Genomic DNA, 17,178 nt, shown 5'->3' with positions numbered 1-17,178 from the left:
CTTTAAATCTTTGTATACAATAAGAGGCTGTGTGAAAATGATTAGAGGTGGGAGAGGGGCAGTTGGGCATCTTAAAAAAGCACGTATCCTGCTGGGGTCATCACTCGGGTTGGGATGAGATAGTGAAACAGTGACCTATCCCTTCCTTTTGGGATATTTGATAGACCGGTTTCAAACATCAATATATTTATTAAAACATGCATGCTAAAAGTCATACATACACCTTTTGACAATGTATGAAACAACAATGTGTAATCACACAACATTTTGCTCACAATAGATTAAATATATTTCCTACTAAATTCTGCCAATAAAGTGAATGAACTTAAAGTATTCGGAGCTTTGTTACATAGATACTAATGGTGTTGCTATGCTGGTTCAGACAGCGTCTTCTGTGAGTGGGAGAAAGAGTGAGTGTGTTTAAAAGGGATCAGGTGGGGTGGGGTGCACAAGATTGTATTACACAATGCCAAATCTGCCCTGAGGGGGTCTGACATGGTTTTGTGTGCCTTCCTTCTCTCTTCCCCCTTCCTGCACTCTCTATTCTTCACTTTTCCACTCTGTTAAAAGAAGGACCATCCTCTCAGATAATGTGCTTAGTGTGTCCGAGTGACAATAGCTTCTTTGCCATAGCATGCGTGTGTGTGTGTGTGTGTGTGTGTGGGAAACGCAGAGGTAATCGCTGAGGACAGTGTGAGGGAGTTCCCACAGTTTCGCCTCCAGCCACATTCTGTCATTAGACAGCTCTACCTGTGTGTTTGTGCTCCTTCACACACCCTCCCGGAGTACAGAAAAGAACAATAAGTACATAGCAAAGATAGGTGCAGGCAAATAGAGAAATCAAACAGCTGAAAGCTGGCAGACTTCACATGTTTTCTTTATTGTTTTTTGTTTTTTTCAGCATTGTCACAGCAGCACATCATGAGCAGGAAGTCCTACTGCGGGACGTCCAAATGGCAACTTTGCAGGGCACAAACGGCTATTATATTCACAAGATACAAGTCCTTCATTATTTCCTTTCCTTCTCAACTTTCCATCTACTCTTTAAATGATTTGGTTAAAAAAAAGGGATTTTCTTCCTGTTTGCTCCTTTCCACTGTGCAAACGGCGTACATAGATGGAACAGAGAAGACAAGGAAAGTGTGATGGACTGATAAATTTTAGTGGACCTATTTGAGTAAAACGTAATAAAATCTGTCAGAAACCACCTTTGGCTCCTGAGATTCACTTGGTAAGCTGAGAGCTTGTGACATGAGTCCTCTTGGTTAGGTTACAGAGAACTGGGACGGTCTTCTGTTCAGACGCGAGTCCAAAACAAAAGGCAAGACAACATTGGCATTACACAACATGGAAACAGGGGCTTTGGTGTGAGATGTGTAAGTGACGCCTGATGCAAGGATCAGACTGTTTGACAAACTCACAGTGTAACATATGTTATCATTCAGAGATACTGCTATTATATTAATTAGTAGTCTTATTGATTAGCAGTGCATTGATATTTGGCATTATGTAAACATCTTAAAAGTTTAACTAGTAACTTCTTCATGCACTAAAGCTTCAAATACAATCACTGTATCTGTTTCAAATTGTATATAAACACATAAAATGCATTGCATAAACAGATTAAGTGATAAGACGTATCAACACAGCCATGCATAATACTCATTTTCATCTCTTTCACACTAAAACACACTCGCACACACATTCACTCTTCACAGAGAAGCTTAAGGAAAAGATTTATCTCAGTTTTTACTAAGTCCTATCAGTGATTATAATATCATAATATGTTAAAAAAAAATCTCTATAGAGCTTTTAAAACTGTGCAATATAAGACAAAACTGCTATTTTTTGGCTAAGGCCACATTGATTTTGGTATAAAATACATAAATTTCTGTTCTTATAGATATAAATAACACATCTAAAAGACTATTAAAAAAAAAAAACTAACAATACATTAACAAGTTGTTGACATGTACCAAACTGTCACATGACCTTTGTATATTTGTGACCCTACAGCAGGGTCAGGTCCAGGTATTGTCCTGCTGCCGGCTTGGTCATGAGAGCGGGGAGGGACATGAGAGGAGCGTCGCCTCCACTGGACTGACCAATCAGACTGCTGCTCAGGAGAGAAACGGACTCCGCGGGACTCTGGAGGGAGAGGAAGGAGAGACAGAAAGAGCATTATCCCAGTGTAAAAACAGAGCCCTTACACCAGCACCAGATGTTACCCATCACCTTGTCAACCACCTGAAGGCTATACCTCTTATTACCAATCTATTATTACACTACAACACCACCAATTGACCATTTGCAAAGCCCTGCCCCCCTTAGTTTCTGTCGCTGTGCCTGTCAAGCTTTCCATTCGCGGCACATGAAGCAGTTTACAATGTAACTGTGGAGGATAAACCACTCAAAGTTATTAGTAATGTTTGAAACAAGCTGCAAAAGTTTGAGGGGTGAGGAGTTTTTCTTCATTCAGTGTTCCCATTTCTGTGTCCTCTCAGAAACACAGAGTGGATGATGTAACGGTCATGTTACTGTACATTAGTACCATCGGAGTCTATTATCTTAACTTGTTAACAGCTAGTATCATGACGTGAGAAATTAGACCTTCCCCGTCTCTCTCGGTTGCTTATATAAGCCTATGGGTGATTTGGACTTTCATTGTAAAGGACTCTGATCGGCTGTTTCGCGAAAGTTCAAATGGATGTTACTTAATGCATGTTCCTGAGTGCCTTGTCTCAGTGCCCCTCTACCCTCACAGAGAGCAACACTAGAGCCCTTTAAGGTTAATTTTAGGCCAACTTAAAGAAACAAAATTGCCCCAAAATATCTCGTTCAACTTTGCAGCTCAACTGGTCTTCATTGGACTTAAACAAAAGCCGGATTCTAGCCGACAACGTTTCAATTTCAACAATCAAATGTTGTCAGCAGAAAAGACAACTGTCAGATTTTATTAGCTTTAGCTAGCTAGTGCAAGCTAATGCGAAGCTAATAAAGAATATGACCAGTGACTTTGGCAAATGTTACAGCATCGGACACAAGTTTTGATGGGGTTTTTGTGGGAAACTCCCTGAATCCAAATTAAGAGCAGGGGAAGTTGTTGTTGTTACCCTAAACTTTAGCCTTCTTCCTTTAGCCTAGCTTTAGCCTACTAGCATCTGGCTCCAGTTGCTTAGTTACTAATAAGCCCTTTGGATAGAACACTGAGTTGGGGCCTACTACTGTGGGTCAAAAGCTAGTCAGATGCTAATGATATGCTAATGATTCCAGCTCAAATTAAAGCATATATATCATTTGTATATCCATTTCTTTCCTCTTTTACTGACTTATTTTTGTTTATGAAAGGTCAATCAGAGACCTGTCTAAAACCCAGTATTGCCACACAGCATTAGTGAAGTCTTTGAGTTAGGCCTCCTACTGTGGGGCATAGTTAGTCGGACATGCTTATGATTCCATCTGAAATATGACCATGTGAACCATGTTTATCATTTTTTTTCTCTTCTACTGATTTAATCTGGTGTTGCAAAGTTTGGCAGCAGGTTATGTAAGCTATGACTGGACGATCGTTGTATGGTGGTGGGGTTTAGCAAAAGGTCAATTAGCCCTTTCAGCTGTTGCTGTAGCCCCTAAATACATCTTTGAGAGGACAGAACTGTAGTAGCCACTATTATATAAAGCAAACTTCCAAAGAAGACTCTCACAGTCGCTCAGAAAACAGAACCCTGTTAAAATGATTCAAAACAAAACCCAAGGATTGTTGTAAATCCAAGAAATTTCCTCAAACAAACCCAATCAAAAATGTGTCCACTCAGTTGCTGCTGCATATCGCTAACAAAAAAATCTCTGTCTAAATAGGAAATATTGTTGTTGTGTTGAGCCCTCTAACCCCCTGTAACCAGTCAAGACCCAAGCCACAGCTACAACCTTTGTCTAAACTAAAGCCCCCTCCGAGAGACCTCAACCAATCCTTACCTGCCACCTGCCTTAGACACCTTAAATACACACCCATTCTTTGGGCTGCGTAAGTAATGTCCCAGCCGGGTCGTGAGCATGCACATGCCCGTGAGCGTGCATGAGAGCATCCTCGGGGGCATACTGTGGTGTGAGGAAGGGGGAGGAATGACAGAGAGAGGGGCTGTGATACAAGCAACAACAGATACCAACCTTAAGGCAACATGGACCCGTAAACTCCAGCAAGAGGAGTTTAAAAGTACTGTTTCCTCTCAGTCCAAGACGTCTCTTAATTTAGTAAAACTCATATTTATCATATCCCTGGGAACCTTCACTCTCCTACAAGTTTAAATAAGACTAGAGTTCCTCCCGTTCAAGTCTAAGCAAGCAGCAGTTCATAATGTGACAGAACAGGGAGAGTAGACAGGATAAACTCGTTTGATAGCCTCTGGGCAAACAGTGGATGTCTGACAATACACACCCACAACAGAAGGAGAACTACATACAACACTTGGATCCTACAGAGAGGTATGTGAACTCTTATTCAGGATTTGCATATATAGGAACCAGTAATTAAGCATATAGGATTGATTTGTAGAGACTTGTCTCTTACCTGGTATCCCTGCATGGCATTAATGAGGTCTTTGACTCCGTTGCTGTTGTAGGTCAGGCCTGGCATGCGCACCAACCCCCCTGGGGAGGAGAGGGATGAGGGGGAGGGGAAGAAACCTAGAGTGGTAGGTGAGCCAGGTGGACTGATAGGGGAGGAGTGGTGGAGGATAGACAAGAGAGAAGGCACAGACTGTTAGCATGAAAATACTTTTCAAAAATGACTTGGACGTTGCAAACAAAGCACACATGAATCACTGGACTGGGAGTAAGTTTGGGCGTCGTCTTGAAATGTTTTCTCAGTGAAAAAGAGCTGACCGGGGACAGACAGAGGTCACTGATGTTTACCAAGTTCTCTGATAACACAGCGTTCAGTTATTAACTACCCTTGTCACAGCCTTTCTCCTTGGAAGACGCATTTTAACCAAAGACAAACTGAAACTCTATTTTGCCAGGATCTTCATAGAATAAAATCAAAGATGCAAACACAAATATACCTGATAAAAAAAGAAACATAATTCTAGAGTTTTAAATCAGAAGAAAAAAAATTGCAGCTGACATAAAATAATTTACATAATATTTTTGAAAATTTCTGAGCAGTTTTCAACTTTTTTTGTTATTTCACAAAATTGAACATGAACAACAAACAACTTGTGGTTTTGAAGGACTCACCTATTTATCTTACATGCAGTCAGTTCAAACCATTTTTTAAACAAGTTACCTTGATAATGTATAATAATCAGAAGCCTCAGAAAATCAAACATGTTAATAATACCGGTTTAAATTTGTTTTTCACACAGGCCGCAAGTAAGTACTAGGGGTGTAAAGATACACCGATATGAATCGGTAACCGCCTTTAATGTTAAAGATGCGAATACAGCGATACGCGGACCCCTGTATAGACATAAATTTACCATTAACCGGTCAATGGCCTGATTCTAAAGTTACGTATCGGTTGACGGAAGCTTTGCTGCTAATTCTGCAGAGCGTCTCGCAACTCTCGGAAAAGGTTAAAGGTCAGCGCGAGATTCTCGCCAGAGTAACGTTAACATTACAAGAACAACAACAACAACATGTGCAACAACTCCGAAACTGTTTACAACGCACCAGCTAATCTGAAATCTAAAGTTTGGAAGAGATTTGGATTTTACAGAAGTCTGGCGATATGTAAGATCTGTAGAACAGCTATTAAGTACAGCGGTAGCACGACAAATCTGAAAATTCACCTGGTGAGACGGCACGGAGGAAACTACGCGGGCAACGAGGAGTCTATGGATGCTAACATTAGTAACATTACAGCTAGCACAAGCAAGAACACGTATGACAACGACATGGAATATTAAAGACTTTTTCCAGCCACAACTTAGCCACAACTCGGCGAGGTCCATGGTAATCACGGTATCTGTAGCCCGTTTTATTGCGATTGACTTACGACCTTACAGTGTGGTTGAGAGTGATGGCTTTCGAGACATGGTAAGGTAAGTGATTCCACTTTTATAGAATTGCTAATTTCCATTTATAATGAAAAAAGGAATCGCACCAAATCATTCCATATTTAAAATGTATCGTCTCTGAATCGTATCGTAGCCCATGTATCTACATGCATATCGAATGGTCTTATGAGGGAGAGATGCACACCCCTAGTAAATACTGTTTGATAGACTTGGTGCAGGGCAAAGAACTCTGTCAGCTCTTAAGTCTATTTATAAAAGTCTAAGCAACCTCTCGAAAAGTGATACGGATAAAATAATAAACACAATATATTACAGCACTATTTCAATATAACTAGATTTTTAATACGTTCATATTCATCCCACTGAGTTAGGTTTTTGGTGTTTTGCTAGAATCAAATCCTGTGATTTACAGTTGCATTTACATGCTTTTCATCTCGTCACTGTTTACCTTGGGTAGTAGGCTGTGTAGTTCATGTACAGCTGAGCTGAAGGGGGGTAGAAGGCATGTGCTGGGGGCAGAGGCCGCGGGCTCAGCAACATCTGACCCATGGGAGGGTAGAGGGCAGCAGCAGCCTCAGTGGACAGGACAGGTGGAGCCGGGGTGAAGGAGTAGGATGGAGGAGACAAACCTGGGGAGGAGAGAACAGAGGGGAAGACGAAACCCTTAAAAACAGACGGTTAGACGGTAACAGAAAAAGAAACAGCCAGTCATGATGATAAGGTCTGGTCATTGTTTGTTTCTGAGAGAGGCGCTCATGCAAATATGCAAACAATGGAGACTATAACTCAGCAGCTGACACATGTACAGTGTATTTATGTGTCAAAGGGTGATGACAAGAATATGCTGCACTGGACTGTGGTTTTTACTCTGTGTTTCTTGCAGACCTGTAGCCAGGTGAGTAATCCTCCATTATTAGTGTCAAAAATCAACATGTTTAGAAGCCTCGGTAGTATTTACTGTTGTTCTAACCCTACGCTAAAGTCTAACTGATAAATGCAGGGAGCCCTATATGTATATAAATGTTTTTCTTCGTTGCCATTACTGCGCTGGTATCTCCCTACAACAATTGTCTACTTTTAGCCTTACTTTACTATGTAATGTTACTTTTTAAAGGGATGTGTAGAGCAACAGGAAGAACCTGTGCAGTCCTCAGCTGCTGCAAACTTCAACTTTTGAAACAAGCTGAATGTGAAAAACACAAGCCTTTACTCCAAAGGGCTATTCACTTTAGATGACTTTAGATGGTTCACTGTGCGTGTAGAGGACCAAGATGTTCACCAGATGTTGATCAAGAATATTTAGCTCATGAATTTAATTATTATTATTATCATTATTATTATCATTATTATTATTATTATCATTATATTGTCGTAATTTTGACCCTTTATGAGTGACCTGTAATTGGCATTTTGTTGCTCATTTGTTAAAATGAAAATAACCCCCCAGTTTTTATGATGTAATCATATTCTTTTTTACTAATATAACTGATTGCACCTGCTGGTACAGTAATATTGGTATATTACAGCATAGCGTTACCTCATCACTGGAAATGCTGTTGATGGTCAAGTTTTTTCTCCATTTCCACATTATTTATTCAAGATATTGTTGTAATCGTTGTCTAATATCTAAGATCTGAATAATGTTAAGGTTGCCATCCATTTAAGGCACCTTAATCAGCTGGTTGCCAAATTTGTCTGTATTTATATTATATTTATATTACACAAGGTAGTACCTATTTTATATATGTATATGGTCCCTGCCATTTTAGGGATGTCTGTAGTTTTTGGTGTTACTGCCTGACTGCTTCCCTCTTTACAGAAAATATGTTTTCTAGCTGTAGGTGTAGTCTGTGGTTAAGTGAAACAGAGTCCTGATGTAGTTTTTCTACAAAAAACAAAATCTCCTCACTATTACCCACATGTCTAACTTTGCATTTAATTTCAAACAGATTATAAACATTAGACAATTTTTTAAACTGCACCTCTTCTTTTTACTTTTGCACCGGTGCACATTTATCAGACACTGAGAACAAAGCATATTTCTACGCACCAGCGTTCACCTCTGCCCACCTCTCCCATAGCTCCACTGATTAGACAAGCACAGGTGACGCACACACCTGAGATGAGCTGGTCTGCTGAGGCTAAATCCCACAACCACTACTATCAATCTGACAAGACTGGAGAGTTGTAAGCCATTTTACCAAATTAGAGACTTGCTGTCTTGCTTACACTTTTCCAACCCTTTCAGATCTTTATGAATTACTGAAGCGGTGGTAAGGGTGTAAAATTAAGAATGAGTATTAAACATGCCACTGAGGAAGATGAACTACGATCAGAGTGTGTGAACACAGGTGAGAAGGTAGATTAAACAGTTTACCTGTGAGGTCTCTCAGTGCATGCAGATTGGGAATGTAATCACACTAAATTACAAAGGGGTACCACTCACACGGCAACACACACTCTCATACACACAGTTTGAATTCTCCTGGTAAGACCAGATATCCGCTACCTCCCACAGTACTAGATTGGAGAAAACCCAGCAACCCTGCCCCCACGGCAGGAGCCCACCTACCCTGCAGTCCCGAAGCACCCCCAGCTCCCAGCAGCACTTACGTCTTGACTTACATGGCGGCGGGCTGAGCCCTGTCCCACTCCTGGTCCGGGTGTGTGCATGTGTATGTGTGTGTGAGAGCGAGCCTCCCATCAGCACCAGGCCCATCTCCTCAGCGCTGCAAGGGAACACCTCCACGTAGCGGCTGTTGGACCCACGCTGGCTAGACATCACTTGTTTGTGGAGCCGCTGCGAGGCCTGAATAGCTCGTTCTGCTGAGGTCATCTGGATGAAGCAGTCACCTGAAGGACGACCCTGGAGAGATGGAGACAGCAGGAAATTACTCTGCAGTTTTGTATCAGGGAACATCTCAGTCGATGGGTGTGTCAGGGTGGTTACTGCATGTACCTGCTGGTTGAGGACCATGTGCACGCCATGTGGTCTGATATCATGTGTAAACTCGCCCAGGAAGGTGAGGATGTCTTCTATGCTCGCTGTGTACGGCAGCCCCCTCAGCCTCAGGCAGTCCCTCATACTACCAGGAGGGGGCAGGAGAGAGACCGTCGGCAGCACCGACACCAGGGGGGCAGGGGCCACGGGGATCAGAGGGGCCGACGAGTACCGGTTCAACACCTAAAACAAACACATACGCACATAGTGACGGATTACTAACTGCAGCAAAGACTGTCGAGGAGGCAGAACTGATTTCGTTTAGGTTTTTACAAACACCTTTCTACCAACACTGGACATTAAACAGACATCAACCTATCTGAAACAAAGTAAAGGGCCTTTAAATATGTGTTGTAACATCAGCCAGAAGCAGGTTTGTTTGCATTGCTGAAGAGGACCAATAAACTGCCCAGTTGGTCATACATAAAAGCATAGGGAGAAGCCTCTTCATAGATATGAATGTGGGCTTATCAGTCTGCCAAGATAAGAAAATTAGTCCATATGTACTTGTCTCATACATGAGGGAGAATACTGAGGAAACCAACACAACAGATACACTCTTTCACAGAGTATTTGTGTGTACCTAGCCACTTAAGGGCAACACACACAGAGTCCATCTTGTTATGCAGGTCCCCACCCTTAAGCCCTACTCCAATAATTCTTACAACTGACTGAGGGGAAAACAAACACACCCACGCTCTGTCACGCGTTGCTGTGTGCACACAAACACACATAATTCCTAAAATCCCTCTTTTTGCCCTCAGAAAACAAAACAAGGATGACAAGAGACAGAACAAACAAGCCTTGATAAAAAGGTTGCACACATCGTACAAAGAAGCACACCTGCTGCCATCTAGGCGGACACCCTGTCATACCTGTTGGACCTCTGCTGCGGTGCTTTTAAACAGCTCAATGTATCTCCTCCCCAGGATTTCCTTGTGTTTCCTCAGAGCACACTGGGCGTGTTCCTCACAGGCAAATAAAACAAAGGCATCGCCAGTGGGTCGTCCGTCTGGATAGCGGACAAATAGGATGCCGTCCTTCCCTCCGCTGACGGGACATGTCTCTTTAAGGTCCTCCCCCGGAGAGAAGAAACTGAACACCTGCTCGTGTGTGGCAGTGAAAGGAAGACCTCGCATCCTCACTATGATCTGGTCCTCACGGGACAGGAACATTGCTACCTCATTGGAGGTACCTGGAGCACAGACGAAGAAACAGACACAAGTAAATAACAGGGTCGTACAGCTATTTAATAGTAAGCTCTCAAACTCTTACTGCCTTTATCATCACATCCGAATTGTTAAAAATGCAATTGCAAAAAAATAAAATGAGAAGCTTCACATAAATCCCTTTCGATTGGCTTTTGTTTTTTGTTTGAGCAGCTGTTCATACTAACTTTGAGTGTATGTTTTGATCAGGATTATTTATCGCTGGCCAATTTTGAAGCCAGGAGACAACAAACTAATTTACCGACAGGATTGTTTTGTTTCATTACATGAGTGAATGTGTAGCTGAATCATGTTGTGTTGAAAATACTTTTTTGCAATTCAAGCATATTCCTAATCCCCCAAAACATAATGGTTAAAATTAAGCATGATCCGAACTTTCAAGACTTTCAAGACAAATCCTGAAATTAACAGGGATGATCAGATCAGATCTGTAGATTTCAACAGCTTAAAGTTCACCACAACACAAATATTTAGGCCCACCAATTGTATAATCATATTCTTATCCCTTCATGATTTTGATTGATAGTCCATCCCCCCATATTTATCATGATAAACATCAGCAACATGAACTGAAAAGGTCATTTTTGTCTTCTGGGAGTGAAACTGCCAAAATTGAAAATAAATAAAACAAAAGATTTAATATATACACCTATATACCATTAAATGCACACAAAAAAGTGACACAAATTAGGTTCTGTGTTTAATTACTTTTGATTTAGTTCTCCTATTTTGTTTTATTTTGCCCATTTAATTCTCAATTTCCTAGCTTAAAATTTTTTTTAATGTGTTTATGTAATTTTTTTCTATATTGTTTGCTCTTTGCATTTTTCCAACCATTTATTTCCCCAAACGTATTTACTTCTTGTATTAATTCTCACGTTCATTTACTTTTCCAATTTAATTTTTCATTTAATCTCTCAATTTATATATTTCTTAATGTATTTATTTATATATTCTTTCTGTATTATTTTCTCCTTGCATGTTTCCTCCTATGTATTTTCACAAACAGATTTATTACTATATAATTTCAAAGTGTGTCACAGGGTCAATTGTTCACTTACGACGGAAAAAGATCTAATGGACATATAAAGTCCACTCCAAACATATTCCTTAGGGTCAATGGAATTTTTTGCTGTGAAGCTAAAATACAGTTTGGTACACAACGCTTCTCACCTCCTGCTATCTTCAGGAAGTCTTCACCTGTTGCTTTGTAAACCTGCCGTTTGAAGAGATCAAGACAGAAATGATTGTGACTACAGCTGCAGCAAATGAAGGTAAAAGACATTAGATTAAATTAAGTCTTGGTGCTCGGGCTGATTCATTTAATTAGTAGTGACTAGGAGGGGTTCAGACAGGTTACCTCAATGTATCTGTTCCCCATGTGGTGTTTGTGTCTCTGCAGCGCCAGGTCTCTGTGCTCCTCACTGACAAAACGAACAAGAGCTTCTCCGTTCCTCCTCCCCTGAGCATTAAGGCACAGTGCAGCCCCTCCTCTACACAACACAACATACAGAGCATTAGACAAGATGTAAACCTGAAGTCAACAGCAGGTTTCAGTGTGCACAATGTTGACTGAGAGGTTTGAACAGCAACAACATACTTGGCAATGTTGAGTCCTCTGAAGAATCGAGCGATGTCCTGGTCAGAAGACTGCCATGGCAGCCCTCTGGCTCTGATCACGGTGTTGTCGCACACTTTCTCCATCTTACTGCTGCACACACACAAACCAAAACACACGAACACACATGCGCGCGCACGCACACACACACACACACACACACACACACACACACACACACACACACACACACACAAACACACACACACAAAGAGATATTAGCTCAGCAGGAGGGGACTTGGAGTGGATTTGAGAGGCGGAGAACAAAAAGATTATTTATCTTGAGCAAACTTTACTCACCAAGTGCCGGTCTCAAACTTCTCGCTGACTCTCTCCTGGTTGGAAAATGTGTGACCTGTAACGGGAACACTTGTTAGATAATCAACCTTTAGAGTCACATATTAAACCACATAACTGAAACAAATGATGGAACCTTGTAATCAACGTAATAATAGTCTAGTAGTGTTTCTTTTTGCAGAACTTAACATGAAAGGAATTCACCGAAGCTCTGCGACAAACATTTATTTTTATTGTAAATACATCTGCCAGTCATCTCGATTGATTGATTGTCTGGTTCATAAGATACCAGAAAATAGTGAAAATGTCACAAAATTATTGTTTTTGTTTGTTTTTTGGTACACTTTACGCTCTTTGTGTTAAATTGTTAAGGCTTTTATTTTGTTTTATTCTCTTGATGTTCTAAACATGTTCTGTTTTTATTGTAAAGTACTTAGAAATTGTGTTTTGAACAGTGCTGTATAAATAACATTGACAATTATTATTACTGTCATGTAAGACAAAGCAGCACCAAGTCCTCACATCTGAGAGACTGGGAACATCAAATCACTGGCATTTTTACTGTTTTACTGAAAAATATCTAAGATGATTATTTGATTACCAAAATAGTTTGTACCTGTACCTGTTTTAATTGGATTGCTTGTCTATCTTGTATCTTCTATGACCTCTCTGATGCAACTTGTAAACTCAGAGTAAAGTCTATATACATTTTTTGATTTATATATACTGACTCTTAATATTTCAGTATCGATAGACTGGTGACAGATCTTTCTTCACTCCAACAACACACTGACACACACACTTTTTCCAAAGGCCTTATCTAATATGAAATGTCTCTTTGCTTCAGTCTTTCTCCAATTCTCTGCTACCAGGAAGAAGAAAAGTTGTATCTCTTCATTATGTTATAGCCTCGTTGCATTTATCTCAATAAAATCTAAAATTGGGTGCCGTCAATGTCAACAAAAATTAGCAAATCACACACATATCTGTGTTATTTCGATGTCCAACACTGAAACAAGATGTTGAGAGAATTGTAAAATGTATTTTTGACCTAAATGTACATTCGAAACTGGAAAATATGTTGGCTATCTACTGGACACAATAAAATTGTCTGCCAAACATCTCTTCAACATATTGCATGCAACTGCTATGAAGCAGGTGACTGGGACAGGAAAATTCACCAAATTTGAATTCATGGATATAAGTGACTAATTTTAAACATGGATCAACAGAGATCAAACTGAGCTTGTTGTTTTTTTTCTGAGTGGGAGTCTTAGTTATTTAGTCATTTAATTGTATTAGAAAGGGTTAGGGTTAGGGTTAGGGTTGTGCAATGGGCTCAAGAAAATAATTGAAGCTTATATGGCGAAGTTTCAGGAGCAGGACCACACCTCAACAGCGCCAATTTCCGATATTCCTATAAATAACCACCTGACCCTCTACTCGTCTTCGCTCTCGTATTCTGCGCCCCTCCCCGCCGCCCAATGTCTCTCTCCCTGTTTCTTCTTTTCTTTCCTCTCCTTCGTAGGACCATGAGGGGGTCCGTCGCCGCCCGAGTGCGGCGGTGGATTCTCTACAGAGCTTCCCCACAACACACTCAAAAAACTCGAAGAACCAAGATCTTCAACGTTTTGTTTTCTCTTTCTTTCATAATAATTCGTTTAAATGTATCTTGTTGAAGGTGTGGTCCTTGCTACTGAATTCGTATTCATTTCTTCATACTGAAGAAAATATCACTATCTAGTATTTAAAAAAAAAATGTTTTTCTGTTGGTATTGAAGTTAGAAATTCCAGTAACAGAAAACCACAAGGTCTAAATGCCAAACTAAGGAACAAATCAATCATATATTGGCACTCACTGAATGGCTCAGAAAGCAGGGCGAGGACAATGCTGGCCATAGCCTGGACCTGCTGAACTCCGATTTCAGGAGGCAGTGGGGTGGTAGGATCCAGTGTGGCTGAGGGATCCCACATGGTGGGGACATCAGCAGGTAGACTGAGAGCTGAGGAGGAGGCCGTCAAGGAAAGCAAACAAGGAACAGCCGAAGACAGTCGAACAGAGCGGAGAGGGTCCGTACACACATGCGTGTGTCGGTGTGTGACCGGTGTAAAATGGAAAGATTAATGAAAGAAATGAAGAGGAATTAAAAAAGACACACACACACACACAAACTTTTCCTGTTTGAGTGGGTGTGTGAGGTTTGCCCTGTTGGCTAAACACACACTCGCTCACTGAGCGCTTAGTAAGGTGCTGCCATTGTTTCCCTATTTGCATTTCAAAACCTCTAGACCTGCAGCCAACACCCCGTTGCTCATAAACTTCTAATATGTGCGTCGCATGGAGAAGATCGAGCTAAACATATGGATGGATAACCAGAAACTGTCCACGAGTTAAACATTAAAAGCATCACATTTAAGAGTAGTTCACAAACATTCACTGACACACCAAATGTAAACAGGTGACGTATTGAAGGATACACTCTGCCATGATGTGTACATTCAGAGCCTTGAGGTCGGACGTGGGGAAGTGCCTCTTGAACTCCTTCCGAAGGTCAAAGAAAGAGTAGAAACACTCTGGGACCAGGATGTTCTGCAGAGGGGAGGAATTAAAAGAAAGGATGTGAACATGTGGCCCATCAGCAGCTGCCGTTTTTATTGCCGTCATCTATCTGTTTGCACACTTGAGTCTTCAGTGTGTAGCATGAAGACATGTGGGAGAATTTAATCAGCTTCAGTGTGTGGCGGTGCTTTACTCCGCTGCAGATCAACTCTCACAGCAACATTAAATGCAACGAGTGCTGACACAACACAGTTCCTTTGTGACTGTGTGAGGCGCTGAAGGATCCTGCAGCGGGGAGAGAACATCCGCCCTGGCTGCGAGGCGTTCACCCTACCAGCTCGCTCACCTTGCTCGCGGCCTCGGGGTGAATCACTTGGCGGATGTGGAGCTGCCCGTCTGTACACAAACACACCGACGTGCCTGCGCCCGCGCTGTTCACCTCGTTTGTCAGCTGTAGATGAAACTGCAAAGACAGCAGATAATTCAAAACTCAATCCAGCCTCGAGGATCACTACTACTATGCAATAAAAATGCCTTTGTTCTTGTGACTTCATTGAGGTTTACCAGGTTTAAAGCCGTCTCAAGACTTGTCGCTGTTGTGACACAGTCTGCTTTGGATCCACTCTCCTCCTCTACGCTTTCCTCCACCACATCCTCCTCCTCTTCCTTCTCCTCTGTGGAGTCTAAGGGCTCAGGCTTGATGAGGAGCTCATTCACCTTGCCCAACTGGTTCAGAAGAGAAAACACGTCAGTCTTGAAACACGCTGACATAGAAACTCACAGGCTGTAGGCTGATATAACAATGTTAAATGGCTGTAATGTACAACTCTATTACACATGTATTCACAACAAAAGCAGGAACACATTCAAGATCGTAGTCCCCCTATTACTGAGTAACTTTACAGACAACAATAACCTTTAAGATGTCTGTTAAAACCATTTTATTGAGGCATTAACAGACATCTTTACATTATTATGTCTGCCTATCTTCTAGTCTCGAGCTCTCCAGTCCTTCATTTACCACATTTCCTGCTTTGGAATAATTAGCTGTAACAACTAGTTTAGTATTAACATCTTTTTTTTTTTTTTTTTACCGTTTTGTTCTTTACATCCACCAGCTGCCAAACCAACTGCACGAGCTCCTTCTCGTCTGACCCCAGCAGCTCTCCGCTCGCGCCAGATGTGGTGGTGAAAGCCACCACCAGGTAGTCTACCTGCGCCGTCATCTGAACACAAACACGGCTCCAGAAAAAAAAAAAAAAAAGAAAAAAAGAAATACTTATCTATTACTACACAAACTAAAGCACAGTACGTGGAGATACGCAGGCGACGAGACACACGCGGGAGCGGACAGGTATAAACACGTTTACTTTGACACCTGAGCGCGAAGGTGAGCTCCGTAAATCCAAGTTTCGTCGCGTGAGAGATTTTATGTGAAGCCTCCCGCAGTCACCATCGCGGAGTAATGGCTGAACGTTCCCCCTTTTTGTAGTGCGTCTACCTGTGTGACCACGTGACTCTCTACCTGCCCCCTCCCTCCTCCAGGTGGTTTCACCGAGTAGGACGTGGCAGAGCATGGAGGACCGAAATGTGTGTGTTTTTTATGTATAACAATGTTGAAGTAATTCAAGTGTTTCGGCAGATAGTAGAAGATAGAGTGAAATGATTACCTGTCACCTCAGCGCACAGGGTATCTAAAGTTTTAAGTTTCTTCTTTATGATTCAATAGTTTGGCTACTGTGATCTCTGATTTTCTATTTTAAATGAAGGTCTACTTTTTTATTTTTTATATATTATTCAAATAAATAATAAACATCATTCTATAGAAAGTGTGATGAAAACAAAGAACCCCAACAATAATATTTCAAATGTAATTTGCTCTCATAATTATTCTGATATTGACATTGATTCATCAAATAAATAAATAGATAAAAAGGGCGGAACCTTTAAAGAACCTGGGGTGTACCATCTGAATATTCATGCTATTTCGGTTTCATTTGAATTTGTTAATTATTTTTTTCATTTCAAAAGGTATTAACTGAATAATTGAATAAGTATTAAAACGATGCGCTGCAAGTCATCAGTACAACTGCGCACCATAGGCGTGTTGCAATTCCCAATATAAATGATTAACTGTCTTTTTATCCTATTTTCATTGAAACGACATCAAATATTGTCAAACAAGGCTACATTATCAAATGTGCTGTCTAGGTATTAATATTATATTAGTTTAATTAGTCTTAAGCTTAGTTTGTTTGCTAGTTAGTTAGATTAATATTAGATAGTTAGATACAACAACAGCAATACTAACAATAACAACAATAGTAATGCATAATAATACCTTTGTTAGTCAAGTCAATTTGAATCTATATCTTTAATATTTGTTTTGTACATTTATGTGCTTGTTTATGTTTTAACATCAGCTCGTGCTCCGGAAGTGATCACCATCCCGGAAG

At 40.9% G+C, this 17,178-nt stretch overlaps 1 protein-coding gene across 3 annotated transcripts; it reads right to left on the bottom strand.

Moving 5' to 3' along the window:
• Positions 1–822: 822 nt before the first annotated feature.
• esrp1 (epithelial splicing regulatory protein 1) lies at positions 823–16,177 on the bottom strand. 3 transcript variants are annotated; one of them, XM_030393865.1, is made up of 16 exons: positions 15,817–16,177; positions 15,287–15,448; positions 15,069–15,185; positions 14,641–14,752; positions 14,022–14,165; positions 12,166–12,220; positions 11,848–11,958; positions 11,608–11,740; positions 11,421–11,463; positions 9,894–10,213; positions 8,977–9,201; positions 8,631–8,883; positions 6,466–6,646; positions 4,568–4,709; positions 3,976–4,098; positions 823–2,148 (listed from the first exon to the last, which is right to left on the bottom strand). In XM_030393865.1, the coding sequence occupies exons 1-15, from the start codon at positions 15,946–15,948 to the stop codon at positions 3,997–3,999; spliced, it is 2,232 nt and encodes a 743-aa protein (XP_030249725.1). In that variant the 5' UTR covers positions 15,949–16,177; the 3' UTR covers positions 823–2,148; positions 3,976–3,996. The 3 variants fall into 3 exon arrangements, with proteins under 3 accessions (XP_030249725.1, XP_030249723.1, XP_030249724.1); XM_030393863.1 differs by lacking the exon at positions 3,976–4,098; XM_030393864.1 differs by lacking the exon at positions 3,976–4,098 and having other exon boundaries at positions 8,643–8,883.
• Positions 16,178–17,178: the final 1,001 nt, after the last annotated feature.

Source organism: Sparus aurata, chromosome 17, assembly GCF_900880675.1.
Source record: "Sparus aurata chromosome 17, fSpaAur1.1, whole genome shotgun sequence".
In the NCBI taxonomy this organism is placed as follows: domain Eukaryota; kingdom Metazoa; phylum Chordata; class Actinopteri; order Spariformes; family Sparidae; genus Sparus; species Sparus aurata.
The sequence above is the reverse complement of the archived record's forward strand: the minus strand, read 5'-3'. Positions and strand labels throughout refer to the sequence as shown.

Coding starts and splice junctions, on each gene's coding strand:
- esrp1 (XM_030393863.1), bottom strand. CDS start 15,948: ATGACGGCGCAGGTAGACTACCTGGTGGTGGCTTTCACCACCACATCT. Junction 10,214..11,420: donor CTTCCTGAAGATAGCAGGAG/GTGAGAAGCGTT, acceptor TCTGTGCTCCAG/GTACCTCCAATGAGGTAGCA. Junction 9,202..9,893: donor CCGCAGCAGAGGTCCAACAG/GTATGACAGGGT, acceptor TGTTTGTTTTAG/GTGTTGAACCGGTACTCGTC.